The sequence below is a fragment of the Acinonyx jubatus genome, chromosome A2 (assembly GCF_027475565.1).
Source record: "Acinonyx jubatus isolate Ajub_Pintada_27869175 chromosome A2, VMU_Ajub_asm_v1.0, whole genome shotgun sequence".
Taxonomy (NCBI): domain Eukaryota; kingdom Metazoa; phylum Chordata; class Mammalia; order Carnivora; family Felidae; genus Acinonyx; species Acinonyx jubatus.
Window position 1 is genome coordinate 66,556,809 of NC_069383.1, and position 20,323 is coordinate 66,577,131.

Sequence of the window (20,323 nt, forward strand, 5' to 3'; positions counted from 1 at the left end):
CCAACAACTATGTGAACCAATATCAGGCTACAGTTTTGGATACAGGTTGAATCACTTAACAATACCTAGAATAGCTGAGGCATTTAGAATAAAAATACTAACAACATCTCTAGATATACTGGAAAGACTCCTCTCAATTTGGGGGAAAACCAAACCACACCACAAAAAAGCTGGGTGAACTGGATTTACATTTCCCCTTTCTCTCCATTCTTTCCCTCTTTACTTCTGGTTAGAATTTTTTAAATTCTTCCTATGTAGTTTTAAGATAGAACAAGTACTGAACAATATAGGTTTAAAAATTATGAATAATGCAGTTAACTTATTTTTCATGCAGATGTCAAATCCCTCACTTATCTTTCTCTCTTTCCTATCTTTTAGCTATTTTACTTTTGCAGCATAGGACTGATCTACCAGAGGTTGACTCCTTCCCACCCAAAGGTTTTGGTCTCTCACTCTTTTTTTTTTTCCCCTGTTTCTCTAACACCTAGCACAACTACTCAAGAAACATTTGTTGAACTTGTGGATATCATTTGCCCATCCTCTCCTAGTCTTTATGAAATAAATATTAAAAAACTAGAAATCACCTGGTATTTATCCCAGACCTCTTTACTGAAGACTTTTTAGAAGAGCCTCAAATAGGACAGCTCCATATCTCTTTTTAATATTCTGTACGTGAGGCTCATCTAAAATCATTGTGAATAAAGTACAAGACAGTGACAAAAGTAACTCGAATTCAGGTCCTACTGTCATCCTATTTTCCACATTTATATAAAAGATTGTAATTTCTATGCTCAGATATTTCACAAACAGGTCATTAAAATAGGTTCATTCAATACAAAACTCTTCATACAGTGTATATTCAAAAAACATGTTTAACAAATACACTAAACTTCTTGGCCTGCCAAGCATGCTGGGAGACCATGTACTTATTTTTAGTCACTGAAACAACCATTGCTGAAAACATCCCTGAACTTCTTTTGAATATGATCTTTTAAAATTGTAATCAAAGAGTAGTTATGGAATCATTAGTGAGAATACATAGCAAATTATATAAACATTCCACCAAGATCACACAATCAAACTTGACACAGTATCTCTTGCATATTGACAGAAGTACTGATAATGATGAACCCCACTTGCCAATGTGTTGAATCAGATGTGGAGAGTAGGCCTTCCAAGGTGAATTTTCGAAGTAGTTCTAGTAGTAACAGCTGGTGGACCACCTTTCTTTATGCTCTGAGATGCAGTAAAGTTGGTAACACTAGCATCTACAATTATCCTTGTAGATAGCTGAGATCACATTTTAGAATCTCACTAATTATTATCATAAATTGTTACCACAGACAGGATAATCTAACTTAAACTAATTTAAGGTCATCTATCTTACCTTACAAGGAACATGTATTCAAAGTATGGAGCTATGTAAGGATAACAGCATTTTCAATGAAAAAGTGAGTTCAGTTTGCAAAGAACACGAGGTACCAGAGGGTGCTGAGGGTGCTGAGGTAAGTCCTTTATGTCAAGCTAAGGACAGGATTTTTTTTTTTTTTTAAAGAAAGAATGTGCTTATAGTAGTATGATGGCTAAATTATAGATGGGACACTTTAGCAGGGGGAAACCACAACTGTATGAGCAACAATAATTAAGAAATGGAAAAGATAAAGAATGCAAAGAAGCCACCAGATTCAGGACACAATTCAGAGGAGATGGGACAAGATACAGTGATGAGCAGGATGGGAGAAATGAGGGAGGAAGAAGTCAATGATTATGCCGACAGGAAGTTAGAATTCAACCCAATGATGCCCTAGGTCTGAAAGTCTTAAGGTTGTGTTCCATAGTGCCAGTAAGCAAATAAAAGAAACCATTCGACTCCATTCTGTACCAAGTCTCTAAGTTGGTACAGAACTAAATCATTTGATACTCTTTACCCTTGATAATTATACTCCTAATCGCATCTTATTACACATTGATAATTAGAGTACATTACCCAAATCTGGAATTAAATCAAATTCATTTATAATTTATTAATAAATTATTGTTTTTTGTCTCAGTACACGGAAAAATAGGCCACTTTTTCGAAGCTGTTAACTTAGAAAATATGATATATTCTACCCTGTGAAACATAGGTTGAATGTCCTTTAAAACTTTTCATACAGAGGGTAAAAAGATCAGCAAGAAGGTAAAGAGCATAAGCAAAACATCCACAGATAGTTAGTGATATTTAAAATATTTGGTATGTCAACTTACAGAATGTAAGGAGAATGTCTGTTTTAATTTGCTGTACACAGGTACCACCAAGAAGAATACCCTCTCCTGTCTGCAGAAATACAATTACACCTTTCAGTCCCTCATAAAACTTTGAATTTAAATACCAACATAATCTTCTCAAAAATCACAAAGCCAACTTCAGCAGAAAAAAATTATCATACATTTGTTAATAAAATTAAAATGCATACAACTGAGTTGGCATTCTAAATTGTGTTAGATGATTTAGAAAAGGAAATTTATATTTAGACATCAATTTATATCTCCAAACCAACCCAACAAACTAATTTTATACCAAATAATTATGAAGTAAACAGTTTAGTCAAAGAGGTCAGCATTCAAGACATGCCTCCAGGAAGGAAATATAATTGTAATATAATAAACAGTAAGCTTCCCCATAATCACAAAGAAGATGTGGTTAGATATCTGCTGATTTCATCTTATGTGAGCTAAGTACAGTTTCTGTGTCACTACCACCCAGTATATTGAAATTACTTGAAGTATTATGAAAAGATGACCATGAATCTCTGTATGGAGAAAGTGTCAGGAACTAATGATTACCCAGTAGTTGCTGAGAAAAGGATGTGAACTCTAGAGTCTTCTCTCTTTTACATACCCATACCACCACATCCACATGGTATAGACCTTACGAATGAACATATTAGTTGGCCAATTAATTTCCTAGTCCTTAAGTAGATAAAGAAACTTTAAGCTAAAATCATCCTGTAGTAATACACAATTATAAATAAAATCATAATCCACAGCACTAATCATATTTCTAGTCTAACTGTGCTTACTTATTGCTTACTTATTGTCCTCCTGACATTAATAATGGTAGAAGGCTTTGTTAAAGTTTTTCATGCAGGAAGAAATATTTCCTCCATGAAGCTGGTTGGAAACAGTTTGCTAGGAAATTACAACTGAACCAGTAACTTCCTTTTATAAGGACAAAATATTTCAGAAAAAGCTTTGTAATATTTATCTAATTTAAAAGCATATCTTTCAATTTATTAAAATCAACACTCAAGAAAAAACCCACAAATAATCCAGTGAAGAAGTGAGTCAAAAGACATGAATAGACACTTTTCCAAAGAAGACATCCAGAGATGGCTAACAGACACATGAAAAAGTGCTCAACATCACTCATCATCAGGGAAATACAAATCAAAACCACAATGAGATACCACCTCACACCTGTCAGAATGGCTAAAATTAACTCAGGCAATGACAGATGTTAGCAAGGATAGAGAAAGAGGAACCCTTTTGCACTGCTGGTGGGAATGCAAACTGGTGCAGCCACTCTGGAAAACAGTACGGAGGTCTCTCAAAAAATTAAAAATTGAACTACCCTATGACCCAGCAATTGCCCTATTAGATATTTATCCAAAGGATACAGAAGTGCTGTTTCAAAGCGGCACATGCACCCCAATGTTTATAGCAGTGCTATTGACAATAGCCTGAGTATGGAAAGAGCCCAAATACCAATTGACTGATGAATGCATAAAGAAGATGTGGTGTGTATATATATGTGTGTGTATGTATATGTGTGTGTCTGTGTATGTGGCATGTGTATGTACATGTATATGTGTGTGTATATATATACATATACACACACATATACACACAATGGAATATTACTTGGTGATCAAAAAAGAATGAAATCTTGCCATTTGCGACAATGTGGACGGAACCAGAATGTATTATGCTAAGTGAAATAAGTGAGTCAGAGAAAGACAAATATCATATGACTTCACTTACATGTGGAATTTAAGAAACAAAACAGATAAACATAAGGCAAGGGAAATGAAAATAAGATAAAAAGAAAGAGGTAGACAAACCGTGAGAGACTCTTAAATGCGGAGAACAAACTGAGGGTTACTGGAGGGGTGTTGTGTGGGGGAATGGGCTAAATGGTCAAAGGGCATTATGGAGGACACTTATTGGGATAAGCATTGGGTGTTATATGTAAGTGAAGAATCACTAAATTCTATTCCTGAAATAAAAAATAAAAATAAAAAAAATAAAAAGCATATCTTTCCACAGAGAAATGTGAGAAATAAAATCATTAGTACATATGAGTTCCTTCCCTTTTAGGGGTTAGTTGAATACCAAATTTCTTAGAATCTTTAAATTCAGACTAGAAAAGGAATGGAAAATATGTATTCATGCTCAATTATGACAACTTCTTAGGATATTAGTTAATTCTGCTAAATGTCAGTAGAACATTTTATGCAGCAATGAGAAATTACACTATTCAGTAATATGTTTTTACAACCTCAGATGAACCTCAACCTTGTGTAACTGACTTCCTAAAAAGTTTGTGTAAATAACACTTTGGTAAGTTGAATAATTTTACTTGCACATAAGCTAGACATTCTCTAAAGCAAATAACCACCCCCAAATCTGCTCTACAATTCAAAATTGTTTACATTACAAAAATTTTTTTTTTACATTACAATGAAGCACAAATTCATATGTAATTGACATTCTCCTTACTTGGAACTTAGGATAACCATGATCTTTATGAAAAAACTATAAAAACATTTGGAATTTTAATTGAAAAAGCCCATCAAATTTGGGACATGATGACTTAAATTTCTCTAACAGCTTTAAAAGCTGATTCCATGCAGACTAAATAGGCCAAAATTCACTTAAAAGAACCCTAAATGTAACTTAGAAACTCACTTCGTAGAAGTGTATCTTGCATCTTTGAAAATATGGACTATCCTGACATCACTCATCCCTGTCCCACCGATTTCTACCAGCAAGAGCACCCAGCTCCAATTTCATATCAAGATTTAATAAATCAGTGCTTTTCCAACCTGATATACTACCACTGAATGATAGGTCCTAAATGAAGATAAAAACCATCAGTTACCTAAACATTTCGGCATTTTAGAAAATGGCAACACAAGTGTAATCTATTAATTTTCATCTTTGTCGGATATTTATAAGACTGCATGTCATAGTAATAATCACTGTTCAGTGATTTGAACCCAGCTACTTATATAGCTAAAACAAATCTCTTATAAGTCCTATGTAAAGATTTAACAAGTGTTTGCTGCAGGGCCTTCTAGGCACCAGACACCATGGTGGATGCTGGAACACTATAAAGGACAAGGTGCTATTTGGTGAAGCACGAGCATCCACCAAAATTACAGAAACATTAAGGTGGTTAAGACAGATGAAAAATCATATATAAACTGTTAAAGCCTTGAGAATTATGGAGAGCCTGGGTGGCTCAGTCGGTTAAGCGTCCGACTTCAGCTCAGGTCACGATCTCATGGTCCGTGAGTTCGAGCCCCACGTCAGGTTCTGGGCTGATGGCTCAGAGCCTGGAGCCTGCTTCCGATTCTGTGTCTCCCTCTCTCTCTGCCCCTCCCCCGTTCATGCTCTGTCTCTCTCTGTCTCAAAAATAAAATAAACGTTAAAAAAAATTAAAAAAAAAAATAAAACCTTGAGAGTTGCTATATTAACAATGGGAATAATACAGTGAATCTAACCAAATATTCGGCTACCATACTATTTACTTTCTTTTACATTTTGAGGCACTTAATTCAAGAACAGAATAATATTTTTAAATGACACAGCAATTATTAACAATAATTTATTTCATTATTTTTCCTATGCCTTCCTATTTCCTAGAACTCCCATATGCAATTTTACATGGTTTATTACATGGTTATATTCCAAGATTATAACCGTTTCTTCAGTGTCCCATAGGCAACATAAAAAAAAAACAAAAAAACAAAAACCCAACCCAGAACATGCACTTCATCTAACATCTATTTTACCATGAGATTAAGTGTAATACTTATTCCATTAAATGGGACTATCTGTATAAAGATGTTATTTTTTGATCACATGGCTTAGTACAAAGTAGAACAGGACAATTGTCTTAAAGATGAACATAAACCAACTAGTAATACTAAAGACTTTAGTCTTAATAATCCTTTAAGGTAAAAACTATGAATAGGTAAAAATTGAAAACTACATTGTGAGTATAGTAAAAATAAATGTCATTATGTATTCAACAAAGATATCAAGTAATGGTAATGCAACATATGAAAAGCTTATTTTCTATACTATTTTAGCTTCATAATAGCAAATATTTAGCCAAAACCAAGTTGCACTCATCTCAACAGTCTCATGTGACACCACATCCAGGTATCACTATACATTATTACTACATACTACTACATTTTTACATGAGAAGCCACATCCAGTAATAAAGTTCAGAATACCAAGAGGGTATCTGTGTGTGTGCACAGAAAGTGTCAATAACATCATCCTAGGTCAGGCAGGAAAAGAACTTCGACCTAGATATGCTATGGAAGCCACTGAATGAAGCTCTCCTAGGCTTCATCTAATGAAAGAAAAACACATAACTAGAATATTTGGTATTCAACAAATACCAAAAAGCTCACCTTAACTTAGGTAAGCAAGCAAAGGAACATGATAATTCTTATGTGATGCCCAAAGCTCAGAGAAAACAGTGGGTCAAATTCTTGCCAGATTTTAAATAAATGGACTTTGATAAGAAGTATGAATCTCGTGAGAGCATCAACTGCACCTAGACTATGTATTCTGTAAGGGTCAAACTAAGTTCCTCATATAGGAGGGATTCAACAAATATCTATTGTGCAAAAGAAGGAGAGAATCTATTCATTTTACTCACCACCATATTGCCAACAACTAGTCAATAACTGAAACAAACATTTCTTGAATGAATGACCAGTTACAACAGAAATTACATCACAGCTATACTAATCTTTGGCCATGTTAACCAAAAAGCCAAAAAGTAAGCAAATTCAAGTGACTAAGGTTTTGTTTTGTTTTGTTTTTAAATAATGGGTCACTCTGGCATGTAAAGAATCGGATTTTAATATGTTTTTTAAGCTATCTGATCAAAATATTGCAGAATATTGTATTTTTCAAAAAACCTTATCTCTGAACACAGTCCAACTCCTTACTTTTACAATACTAATGGATATGTATTTAGCAATATTTGTTAACCTCTGTTTAGTAGATGCTAGACACTTACATTAAATAACCTTAGTTGTTCTTTTCACAGCTACAGATCAGATTTCCTCCAAAAATACTTTAGAAAAAAGACAATGACATTGTCACAGAACTCTCAAAGATACTGTAAACATATTTTGTTTATAGACTACCAGCTCAGATATAAACAAACCTATATTTTACTATGATTTTTTGTACCTTCATGGAAAGATCATCACTTCACAGGTGTACATGAGAATAGCAGTTTTTTATAGCTAGACCTGATGTAACCCTGAGTAATTGAGCCCTCCCGGTTTTTATTATCTTCTAATAAAGAAATATTACTTCACTAACTCAACTCATAAATTGATGTATTTAACTCGAAAATTTAATTACAGAAGAAATGCCATGAGAAACTTCATCCATCAGACTCTATACAACACGTTTTTTAAAATTTTGGGGGGAATGTTTATTAATTTTTGACGGGGGGGGCAAGGCAAAGAGAGAGGGGGACACAGATTCTGAAACAGGCTTCAGGCTCCGAGCTGTCAGCACAGAGCCCAATGTGGGGCTCTTCTTAGGAACCATGAGATCACAACCTGAGGCAAAGTCCAGCACTGAACTTGACTGAGCCACCCAGGTGCCCCTACACAACACTTTAAATATCCTAACAATACCCTTTCTAATGTTACTTATGAAAGGGCTCATGTTCCACACTGACTATTAAAGAGAGCTTACAGTAAGCACAACTGACATTGAAAAAATGCCAAAACACCATGGAAGAAATTATTAAAATGAAGCTCAGAATATCTTTTCTACATCACACCAGCAAACCTAGAAAAAGTGAAAGAGCCCAAACTTCTCTAAGTTGAGAAGAGAGTGTACCTTGTTGCTATGCCATGACAGTGATATATAAAAAGGTGCTCTTTCGAATGCTGCTAAAATATCAAAGGATTGCAAGAGTCAAGAATCATGTTAGAGATAAATGGAGACTTATGATGCTTTATTAGAAATGTAAAGTTTAAACTATCAAATAAGAAGATACAAAAGACCTTATTCTATCCCGACTTTGAGATTTCACATGAAAAGCAGTTTTAAAAAATTAAATTCTTCTTTAACAAAGTGGTAGAACCTTTAAGGACCAAAGGAAAGGCTTACTGATGGCATAAAGTTTTGAAATGCTAGGATATCCTTATATGCATACCTGAGACCTGAATCATTGGGAATACTTGCAACTATTCTAAGTTCTGTGGACCCTTGAGTCCAGTCCCATTTAGCTTTCTCTTCACCCTCCAATGCTATTTTTGACCTTTCTATGACTTAAGTGTAAGCAATGGGATAACCCATTGTGCATGCTTTCCTGTCCCATAATGAACTGGGTTCCAAAAGCAAGTCTCAGCTAACCTGAAGTCGGGGCTTAATAGAGAGTTATATGGGCCCTCTGGCCCTATATGTATGCTGTCTGACGGTGGGCAAATTACTCAACTTCTCAAAATGTCATTTACTCATCTGTGAAGAGAGTTTATAAAAGTACTCTACACTAGGTTCCAGTGAAGGCTAGTGGCTGACATAAAGGCTCAATAAATGATCATATTATTAAGAATTATCTAGTCTATACTATCATAATGAAAATATGGTACTAGCATAAATATAGACACACAGACCAAAGGAACAGAACAGAGAGCCCAAAAATAAACTCACAGATACATGGTCAACTAATCTTTCACAAGGGTGCCAAGTACACACAATGGTAAAAGGATAAGCTCTTCAATAAATGGTGTTGGAAAAATGGATATCCACATGAGGAAGGATAAAACTGGACCACCTTCTTACACCATATACAAAATTAACTCAAATGGATTAAAGACTTAAAAATAAGGTCCAAAGCTATAAAACTCCTAGGAGAAAATATAATGGAAAATCTCCTTGACATTGGTCTTGGCGACTGACATTTTGGATATGACATCAAAATCACAAGCAACAAAAACAAGTGGTACTATATCAAATTAAAAAGCTTCTGTACAGCAAAGAAAACAATCAACAAATTAAAAGACAAGCTATGGAATGGGAGACAATACCTGTAAATTACCCATTTGACAAAGGGTTACTATCTAAAATATATAAAGAAGTCATACAATAGCAAAAAGAAATCAACCCAATTAAAAAATGGGCAAATGAGTTGAACATTTTTCCACAGACATAAAAATGACCAACAGGTACATGAAAAAGTGCTCAACTAATCATCAGGGAAATGCAAATTAAAACCATAATGAGATACGACCTCACACCTGCTCAAATGGCTATTATCAAAAGACAACAGATAAAAAGCACTGGCAAAGATGTGAAGAGAAGGTAACACATACTATTGATGGGAATGGAAATTGGTGAGAATAGGAAACAGTACAGAGGTTCCTCAGCAAATTAAAAATAGAACTATCATACAATCCAGCAATCCCACTTCTAGGTATATACATCCAAAGAAATGAAATCAGTATCTTAAACAGCTATCTGCCCTCCCACGTTCATTCCATTACTCACAATAGCCAAGATATGGAAATAACATAAATGTCCAATGACAGAGGAATGGATAAAAAAAAGTATGACTCACTCACTCACTGACTCACACACAATCACGAATATTATACAGCCTTAAAAAAAATAAAAAAGATGGAAATCCTGCCATTGACAACATAGATGGAACTTGGAGAACACTGTACTAAATAAGCCAGACACAGAAAAACAAACACTGTATGATCTCACTTACATCGAGAAACTAAAAAAGTCACATTTATAGAAGCAGAGAGCACAGTGGTAGTTTCCAAGGGCTTGCAGGTGAGAGAAATGGGTAGATATAGGTCAAAGGGTACAAACTTTTAACTGTAAGATGACCAAGTTCTGGGAGAATGATGATGAATAATGTAGAGCATGGTGACTCTAGTTAATAATACTGTACCGTATATTTGAAATTTACTAGGAGATCTTAAATGTTCTTACCACACACCAAACAAAGGCAGTAACTATGTGAAGCAATGGATGTTTTAATTAGCTTGACTGTGGTAATCATTTCACAGTGTATACATATATCAAATCATCACACTGTACACCTCAAATATATACAGTTTTTATTTGTCAATTATACCTCAACAAAGCTAGGGGGAAATATTAAAAAAAAGGAATTATCTGGTTTAATAAACTTACTTTTCCTCTCAGAATTTTTTTCTCTAACCAAAACTCTAAAAATCCCACTTCTCATTTTAAAGATAGAGAAACTAAGACGCCAAGAATTAGTGACTTGCTATACGTCAAATGTTAAAACTGGAAATAGAACCCAAGTCTCTTAACTCCAATTACTTTCCGGTATACCTTTTTGTTTCTAAAACTCCTTTATGGTACCATTTGGAAAATAATTTGACCTTTAAATGTGATAATGCTGGAGAAAAGAACTAGGTTATTCTAGCAAGGAATAATGTAACCACACATTGCTTCATTCCACCTTCATCAGAAAAAAGACAATCCCAAAAGCAAATTTATAGGATCAGTTATAGGGCAACTCTAGTTGTCAGTCAATGCTCAATCTTATATTAATGCTACTTGTAGTAATCACTTTGTTAGGTACATAAGTATCAATAAAGATAAATAAGCCACAAAGAGCTCATTTATGTCTTCTTTGTTCTGCTTAAGGAAACAATTGTAAAATGTCTTTAGAAAATGCTTCATCAAATATTTAATTTTTTAGTAATGCCAAAGTTAAAATTAACGATGGGGACTACTCACAAAAGTTCTCTTTGTGGTTAACTAGATAAATAAGGAGTTATTACTGTCGGTAGGTGGTAGGTATTTGATCTTTAGTGACACTAGGCAGCAAGCTGTAACAGCTTATGAAATATTCAGATATTTAATTCTCATGGCTTGGAAGAAAATTTTGGACACTGACCTTGCCACACAATAATAGGTTTCACTAGTTTCTTTAACTCATCCTTATTTTTGGTGAGCCATCATTAAGGTGCACCATGGTGGCACTTCATTAAGTTACAAACATCCACAGTGCAAACCCACAAATTGCAGTGATAACTTGTTAGCTCTTGGGAGGACTGAATTAACCTAGCACTAGTTGCTGAGACAATCGAGACCAGTCTCTGCTTACTGATTCCTGAAGCATTCATTACTTTACCACCATGTGTAATTAATTTTTAATATTCATTGAGGAAAGTACCTCCCACTATGATTCAAGGACAGCACAGATTCTAGAGGAGAAGAGGGCCAGACACAATCAAGTTCATATCCTTGAGTCCTCGGCAAGGATTTCTCTCTCACTTGCTCTCTCTCTCTCTCTCTCACATACACTTACATTGTTCTGTAAAAACAAATGAAGAAATATGACCAATTCATATATATTCTATTCTGGTTACATTCACCATCCTGTATCCTACATGTTTAAATATTCTGAAAATGTCAAAGCATATCCTGGCACAGTGTAACAGTGCTGGTGAAAAAACAGAAACCCTATTCTTTAGTAATTCTATTAGCTCAGAAATCACGGGTGATCACCAACATCAGAGTCTTTTTGAGTTAGGAGCAACAGATAGTTTTGTGGAATAAACACTGTATCTGGAATCAGATGATTTGCACTTCGAATCCACTTTCTTGATAAATGAACATATACATTGCATAGTATATTATAAGCACTAAAATGCTTTCCTCCTTTCTACCTACAGCTAGAGGCACAGCATAATATAGGGGAAGTTACTGAGGTATTCCTAAACCTATCTCCTCCTGTTATTTGCCTCAATAGCATTCTTTTGAAGTAAACAACACTGCTTAAAGGTATCTGCCATGGTTGTTCCTACTACATTTAAATACTAGAACAGTATTTTTCTCTGTAATTGTTCATAATGTAAGCAAAGTCCTTACTTTCTTCAGAATTACCGCTAACCTATTACAATTTTTTTTGCAGAATAAACATAAATCTTATTCTCTTAGAATTAGCTGGGTGATGGGCTGGATCATGGTCAGTTTATGGGGTCCAAATAAGGGATAGAGAGAAAGAAAGGGAAGTAACTTCTGGCTCTTCCATCAGTTCCTTAGGCTTTCCATACCAATAAATGAGTACTGTTCTCTCTTTCCTCCACTTCTGGCAAATTCTATTAAGAGACTATCAGTCTCAAATTCAACCTCTTGTTAAAATACAAAGTATAAAGGACAGAAACAGCATCAGAAATTTATCATTTAATAACAAAATTATATATTAAGGCAAAAGACAACAGTGCCTGGCACAGGTGCTGTGGAAAAGCCTATCTTGGTGGTGGTGGTGTTCAGGAATCTCAAGCTCTGGAAAAAAGAATGAACTAAAATTAAGACTATCATGGTCGTTAGTATGTATTACTTGGCAGAATATTAGCTACATGCGAAAGTTTTGATGAAACAGGTTTTTAGAAACTTGTTTAAATTTCAGACTTAAAAAAATCTTCTCTTATGAGTCATTTATTGAACATTGCCATTTATTTCCATTGTTATTCATTGCCATAGAGCCCAATTATTTCTTTGTTTTCTTATTCACATTTAGTCTGTATTATCACCAATAAAAACCACAAGGATGCCATTACCTTTCACCATTTACCAATTCCTAACTCCTAACTTGCATTAAATCCTTGAAGAAATGTATCCTGCAGTGAATGACATATCCTTCTATAAAAAGTACTGTAAATAATGAAATAATTTTTAGCTCAGTATAAAGATATAAAATGAGTGTGTATATACACTCGGTATACACACACAAAGCTACACACATAGTTAAACTGACCAAGATACTTTTATAAAACTTAGGTGTATGATATTCAATATGCTAAGAGTAAGGTAAGGGAGAGGAATATCATCTTTGAACATAAGACAGTAGTTTGAGAACAACTAACTTCCATAAATTCACTTATCTATTTTGCTATTCACTCCCTGACCTGCAAATCTCATGCACCATAAGCGATGGCAAAAACTAAATCATTAATGCTGCCGATCCTTAGTGTAAGTTCTCAAAGGCCTAAAACCTTTCCCAAAAATCAGTATTTGAAACCTGTCATTTTAGAAAAAACAAAACAAAGACACTTTTAACTATTTTTACTCAAGTATAGGAAAACTTTGAAACAAGTTCCTCTAAGCACTCTAAGAAAACTCATTTTAAAAGAGAGGGCCATGAGGAGGGCCTGATTTCTAAGAATATCAGCCTGAGAAGTAACTTTATACAAAGAGAATGTCTGAGCATCTCTAAAAAGGGGAAAAAAGTAATTAAAATGTTTCATTCCACAAACTGAGCATAGTGTAAAAAAAGACTCAAAAAGGAAAATTTAATGAAAAGATTGAAACACTGAAAGCAAATTAATTTGATTAAAACACAAAGACATACACACATTGTATGAAGTCATTCAATATTACATGCTAACTGGCTTTGTATTTTCTTTTAAAATGTAATCACAACTTAGCATAAAACAATAAAGCTCTCAAGATAACCATAAAAAATTCTAATCAAATTTCACCCTGGAGTTTGTAATCTGTTAGCATAGTAGGCCTAAATAAATGTTCTGTTAAATCAGGGATCAATGCATGCTATTCTCCATAAAAAAGCCATATAAATTACAAGCTCTTCCATGCTTTTTCAACTAGATTTAGTACTTAAAAATAAGCAGTATTCTCCATTCAGAGTTCTCTAATGAAACTCCTTTTATATCTTTTAGAATTTATAATTCATCCTAGTGCTCAATCTTAAAACACACACACACACACACACACACACACACAAAAGGATTTGCAATTGCTACTTACTATCTTATCTTGCACAGTAAAATTGTGAGTATTTGTTCTGTTTCTAAATCCACAGGTTTTGCTCTGAGGTTTCAGAAAGAAGCAACTTTATTTTCTTTTGGTTATTACTCATGATTTTAGCTTACAGATGATTAACTTTAACACTAACATCCTGCTATATTCCCATTTGAGTTGTTCTATTTATCTCAAAGGTAGACTTTATGTATTACCATTACAAAAAAATAACTATTTGCATAATACTTTATGATTTTACATCTATTACAAACACATCACAGGGAGCCTGAGGATGCATTCAGCAGCTTGTCATTCACCACTTCAAGACCCTTCAGAACCAAACAAGGGGGAGGGTGACATTTTGCTAAATGGCAGAAGTAGAGAAATGAATATAAATAACAAACCTTGAAGTTTTAAAAATACAATAGAAATTTAAAAAATACAAAAATATGATTCACATGTATAAACGAGATAGTTTTAATTTGTAAAAGTCCATATCCTCTATATAGAGCAAGGTTATTAAAAGACTTACGTATCTTATGATACCGTTTCAAATTATCTAAAACTGTGCTACAAAAATAAAGAAAATTGCCATCTCGTTTAATTTTGTAAATTAATATATTAAAACTGATTGCACCAATTACAGAATTCAGCTCTTCCTCAGCTTTATGAAATAACCTGAGTATCATTTCTTTATTATTATAGCTTAACCCTAAATATGCATATTAAGAATTTTTAAGAGGGAAATAATAATGATCTGACATGTTTAGAAATTATGTTGTTTCATAATTTCTTCTTGGTAAAACAATTACAAAGAAAAGTATTTGAAGCTTCTGTATTTTCTTCCATCACCACCGGTCCAGGAAAAAAAAAAAAAAAAAAAAACGAATGCTCAGTTATGTCACCTCCAGTCCAAATGCTCATAGCACTTGAAGCTTTCTGTAAACAATATGCCTCTGTACTAAATACATATCCCTTGAGCCACCATCTACTTAATTTAACATTTTTAAATGTAGTTTCATATGCAGCATAACACCATCGTAAATACACACACACACACACACACACACACACACACACAGAGGAGTGTGCAAAAAAGGAAGGAGGTGGAGAGCAAGAAATGGAGCACGTTGTTGTTTTTCATTCATGCAGTATAGTGATGTCAGTGTCTGCAGCAGCAGCAGCAGCAGCAGCGGCGGCGGCGGCGGCGGCAGCAGGAGCCTTGACCTGTAGAGGCTAAAATCCACTGAAGTCAGAACCTCGCAGAATTCAAAAGAAACTGAGTAGATACTGTTTGAAAAATTGTTCAACTGTTCATAGTATGGATTTTAAACGGCTAACTAAACAGAATAGATTAGTTGCACAGTTTTAATTTGGGTAGAGAGGGGTAAGGCAGGATGTGAAGTAACATAAAGGTAATATAATCAGGGAACTGAGGGCTGAAGAGCCTGCATTCAAAATCCCTTAAATCTAAGGAGCTGACAAAACCACCTGGTGTTAAAAACAGCAGAAAAGCCTCTTCTCTTCCCAATATAAGCTCTCTGGTCATGCAAATCTGTCTGCTGCACAACCAGACTCAGAAAAGTGTTTTCATCATTATTACATTAAAACTGAATTAAACTCGGATGTACCACACTACAACAAAGAGGATAGTTTAAGCCTGATCACAAATTTCATTAAAACTACTTTACTAGGGACCATGTAATTCTTAAGCAATTAAGACTTTTGAAAGATGCAGAAAAACAAGTTGTACTATGATGTGTTGTAAGATGTTAGTGTTTATCAACAAAAGGGGAGGAGGCACTACATAGCCATTATATTGTTACAGCAACTACTCTTACTCTGCCCACAAAACCCTCTGTACACAATCAGTCTGAAATGGTTATTTTATGGCTGTTACATTAGCCCCTAAAAGAAAATCCCAAAACTCAATCTATGCACTGTTGAAGCTAAATCACTCAAAAATTTCTCTAACTGCTGCCTTCTATTCGTTCTTTTACCACTCATTTCATATAGCTCCAGAAAATGTGTAAGGGAGCTGCATATGGCATTAATCTGTTAGAAAATGGTGGCCTTTTCTATAAAATACAGCCAAAGATGTGTGTTCAGTTGTGGTCATTATTAGGGCGATCACGTTGTTTTCATTCATTCATTCAGGATTTGCTGGAGGATGTCAGTTTCTGCAGCAGCTGGCTTGACCTGGGGGAGGAGTGGGGGAGCAAATTCCTCCTGGTGCATACAGATTACAGGAGCTATTTCTTGGTGCTCATGTACACATACCACTGCACTACATCCTACTCTGCCATACCATCAAGTGGTCTGAAAACAAGTGCCTTAGCAACATGCTAATTACCGGCCAGAAATGTTAAAAAACAAACAAACAAAAAAACACTAAAACTGCAATCTATCACAACATAATCACTTTCTCCAAGTCTAAGACATTCATTAAAAAAAAAAAAAACTCCATTAAAAAAAAATTCCACATACCACATAACTGTACGAGCTCCACAGTGTTTCCCTTCCACGCAGAGAGTTTTCCACTCGGTATGATCAGTTGTCTCCACAATACTGCAGCAGGAGCAGCATCTGTAGCTCTAGCCTGGTATCTAATTATATTAGCTACTCCACTCTCCCTTATGAGCTTTAAGTCCCTGTTTTGGCTAATCTTCCTTTTCTCCCCCAGGACTCAACTAGATCATGCACTGTCCCCAGACATAAACAAAACCAAACCAAAACAGAAAACATTAAGGGAAGCCTAGAGCATCCACTAGCTCACCACTACCTTTGACACCTAACAAAAAAGAAACTTGAGATGCTTTAACAGCTCAACTTAACTGTTAAGTGTACTTAAAAATGGAAGGAAAAAGTGAGCACACTCCACAAACAGGTCTTTAGAAAATTACCATGAAAATCTTGAGTTGGGCATTGACTATTTCCAGTGAAGTACTGCTCTGATGCATATGACTATATTAAGTAGAGAAAAAAGGGAGACGGGGGAAAAAAAAAAGAAAAAAAAACACTATACACTTCAATTGCATACCCAAAACTGTCTCCTCTACACATCCAACAGATAATCCTTACATCATAACTAATGCCACCACCCTTCCAAAAAAGAAAAAATATATATATGCCAGTAATCACAGACACGTTAGGAACTTTGTAGGAAAGCACAAAGAGCTTGTAGATTACAACCACCACCTTATCGGCTGCCAGAGTTTGTGTGCGTGTATTTTTAAGTGTTTCGCCCAGCTCCTCCTTCCCCGCTACCAACAGCAAACACATGAGTGAGCTAATCAGCTCTTAAACTGAAAAACCTTTCGATGCAGGCGAGTGATGGAAGATAAAATCTGAGGGGCGGCATGTGGGTCAAATAAAAGTTGTTTTGCAGTTCGCTCCTCCAAGCCCCGCAGCGACCGCAGGGAGGTGAGATTCCCAAAGCCACTTTCACACCTTCGATAATGCACTAGCAAAGAGAAGCCCGGAGAGGCTGAAGTTTCCACGGAGGGAACCGTCGGGGAAGACGCAGCCCGGGAGGACGGAAGGGTTGGGCTCGCTACCTCTGCACACGGGCGAGCCGGGGCTCCGTCTCTCAGGTGAGTTGCTCCTCCGGTGGTTCTCGGGGGACCGTCTCGGGCGGCCCTTGGCCCGCGGCGTCGGCTCGGTCGGGGCCGCGGCCGGCTGCAGCGTCGGGCTGGGCGGACTGGGGCCGCGGGCCGCGCCGGGCCCCGGGAGGTTACCCAGCGAGGCGGCGGCGGCGGCGGCGGGTGGGCGCGTGGGACTGTGCTGGCTGCCCCGCAGGAGCTGGTAGGGCACCGTGGCGCGGATGGGCTGCAGCAGCCGGCCGGCTCCCGCAGCCGGGGCGCAACCCACGCTGCCGCCGCCCGCTCCGTTCCCGCTACCGGCGGAGGGGGCGGCGGGCGGGGAGCCCGCGGCGCTGCGCCGCATCCTCTGCGGCGGGGGATGAGGGGTCTGAGAGGAACTGGAGGAGGAGGCAGTGGACATGGTCGCTCCGCGGGCCCGGGACGACGCCGGCCGACACCGAGGCGCGGAGCGGGCGGCGCGCGAGCGTATAGGAGCCGGCGCGATAGTGCGTGCGAGTGTGTAAGGGGGAGGGGCGGGGGTATCGGGGAGGAGGAGGAGTCTCTTGGCTCCCCCTTCCCAACGCGCACCCCCGCGGCCTCGGCGAGGGGGGAGGGGAAGGCTGCGAAAACAAACGCCCAACGGCCCCAACCGCCGGGCCGGGCTCGGTGTGGCGGTCACGGCCGGGGCCGCGAGGAGCCCAGAGCCGCCGCCGCCCCGGGCATCGCGCTGACAGGGGAGAGGGGCAACAGTCCGGATCACGCAGCCTCGGGGGCCGCTCGCTGCCTCGCAGGGCTGCACGCGCGGGATCGCCTGGCAACTGCAGGGAGGGCCCGGACCCCTGTTTCTGGGGATCTGGGCAGGAGGAAAGGGCTTCGAGGTGTCTGGCTCTCCGCGGATCCCGCGCCACCGCAAACGCCGCCGCCGCCTGCTCCTCACTCCAAATGGCAACTGATTCCCCACCCGCACCCCGCCCCCGGCACCGCCTACCGGCGCTTGGACCCGGCAGCTGCCGCAACGAGCATTTCCATTGGCTCTGCCGCCCTCCACCAGAACTCAAGTGATTGGTTGCAGAGTAGGAGTGAGAGGAGCACTTGCCAGTTAGAGTGGGACCTCCTACTTTGGAGGCGGGGCGTGAGGGAGTGGAAGAGTGAAGCGGGGGGCTGGCTGAGGGCGCAGAAAGAGGCGTGAGAGTTGACAGCCCTTGGGATAAGACGGAGGGTTTGACTGGGCTGACCTAAGAAAGTGGGTCCGTGTGTGTCCTTGCGCGTGCCGCGACACCCACAGGTACACACGCCGGTAAACAGGGCGTGAGAGCTCCACCCTCCTGGGCCAGTTGTACAACTTGAGACAGAGGACCCTTAAGGCTAATTTTACTTTGCAAGTACACCTGTTCTGGCGGGACGTTTTAGAAGTTGGAACCAGAAGAATATCCCTTCCCCTCTAACTTTAGTAATCGGAGCTTTTGTGGCTAGTAGACTAGTTAAAAGAACTTAAGGGCATCAAAAGCAAAGTCTAGAAGGATTGAAGAGTAGGCCAATACTTTTATAAAAGTCTATCCTAACATTTGTAGTTACGCAGTGAAAAGAGAATACCATCTTATGTTCCAAGACAATAACTGTGAATTGCAAGGGTTAACCAGGAATTGTGCATCATTACACCATCAGTTAGATATATTAATGGAGGGCACCCTGTTGCCCTTCCCCAGAAGCAGATGGCCTCTTGGGAGAAATAAATGCCAGACTCGCTGTAACAATCCACTGTGGTAAATTTGGTTTTAATTCTGCAGTGAAACCGAAGAGATACAGAGAATTTGGATGACCAACAAAAGCCTAAGTTTACCCTATGGTAAGCCAAGGTTTTAAACCTTATACAGGAACAATTAATTTAATGGTCTACATCAGATACTCTCCATTAATTTCCATGAGATAAAAAAAAAAAAAAAGAGAGAGAAGTGGGTTATTAGATTGGTCTGCTCTTGGTGTCTGCCCACACTGACAAGCTTCCTGTGATTTCAGGCACTCTATGCAGGGGTTAGTTTCGCTTAGAGGAGCCATCCCTCTCTGCTTCCTTGTACTCTAAGACCAAAAAGCCTACTAGTTTCTGTAAAGTAAATGAAACCCAATAAAAATACAAGAATTGCATCCAGTACTTCCCATTAAGATTGGTGGTAGTTCCTCACTTTATCATACACTAGAATAATTCTAGTAACTAGCTAACATTTAATGAGCATTCATCATGTGCCAACCACTGGTATAAGAATGTTTTATGTGTTAACTCATTTAGCCCTCCAAAAATGCAAAAGGTAGATACTATTATTCCCACTATGTACTCAGCTAAGTCACAAAAAAGTTAAATGTCTTGCCTGAGATTACTCAGCTAGTAAGTTGGGAGCAAAGAGCCTGACCTAGGTAAACTAACATGAGTCTGTGAGTAAGCCCTCTGTTCTAGCACATTACAGCTTAAAGCTGTGGAATACATGATTGGTAGAGTATTTACAACAGTCCACAAATCTCTTATGTGAGATAAGTTCTCATTAGTTCAAAAGAAATTTTACAAGTGAAGGCAGCCCATTGTGTATTTTTTTTTCTTTCCAGAATGACCTATTTTAATTTAAATAAAGTAAAAACCTTACTCTTGCAAATTTGGTGTAATTGATCTATTGTGTTAGTTT

At 37.7% G+C, this 20,323-nt stretch overlaps 1 protein-coding gene and 1 long non-coding RNA gene across 4 annotated transcripts in view; one reads left to right on the forward strand and one right to left on the reverse strand.

Moving 5' to 3' along the window:
• GLCCI1 (glucocorticoid induced 1) overlaps positions 1 to 18,217 on the reverse strand; it is a 104,305-nt gene extending 86,088 nt beyond the window's left edge. Inside the window, exon 1 of the mRNA XM_053220328.1 lies at positions 17,628 to 18,217. Coding sequence (XP_053076303.1) covers positions 17,628 to 18,072 — 445 coding nt within the window. The 5' untranslated portion in view covers positions 18,073 to 18,217. The remainder of the gene's footprint in view (positions 1 to 17,627) is intronic.
• Positions 17,032 to 20,323, forward strand: part of LOC113603053 (uncharacterized) — a 204,163-nt gene continuing 200,871 nt past the window's right edge. For 2 of the 3 annotated variants that reach the window (XR_003424601.2, XR_008297392.1), the window contains exon 1: positions 17,032 to 17,663. This is a non-coding gene — a long non-coding RNA (uncharacterized LOC113603053). The remainder of the gene's footprint in view (positions 17,664 to 20,323) is intronic. The other variant, XR_008297391.1, reaches the window with a different exon arrangement.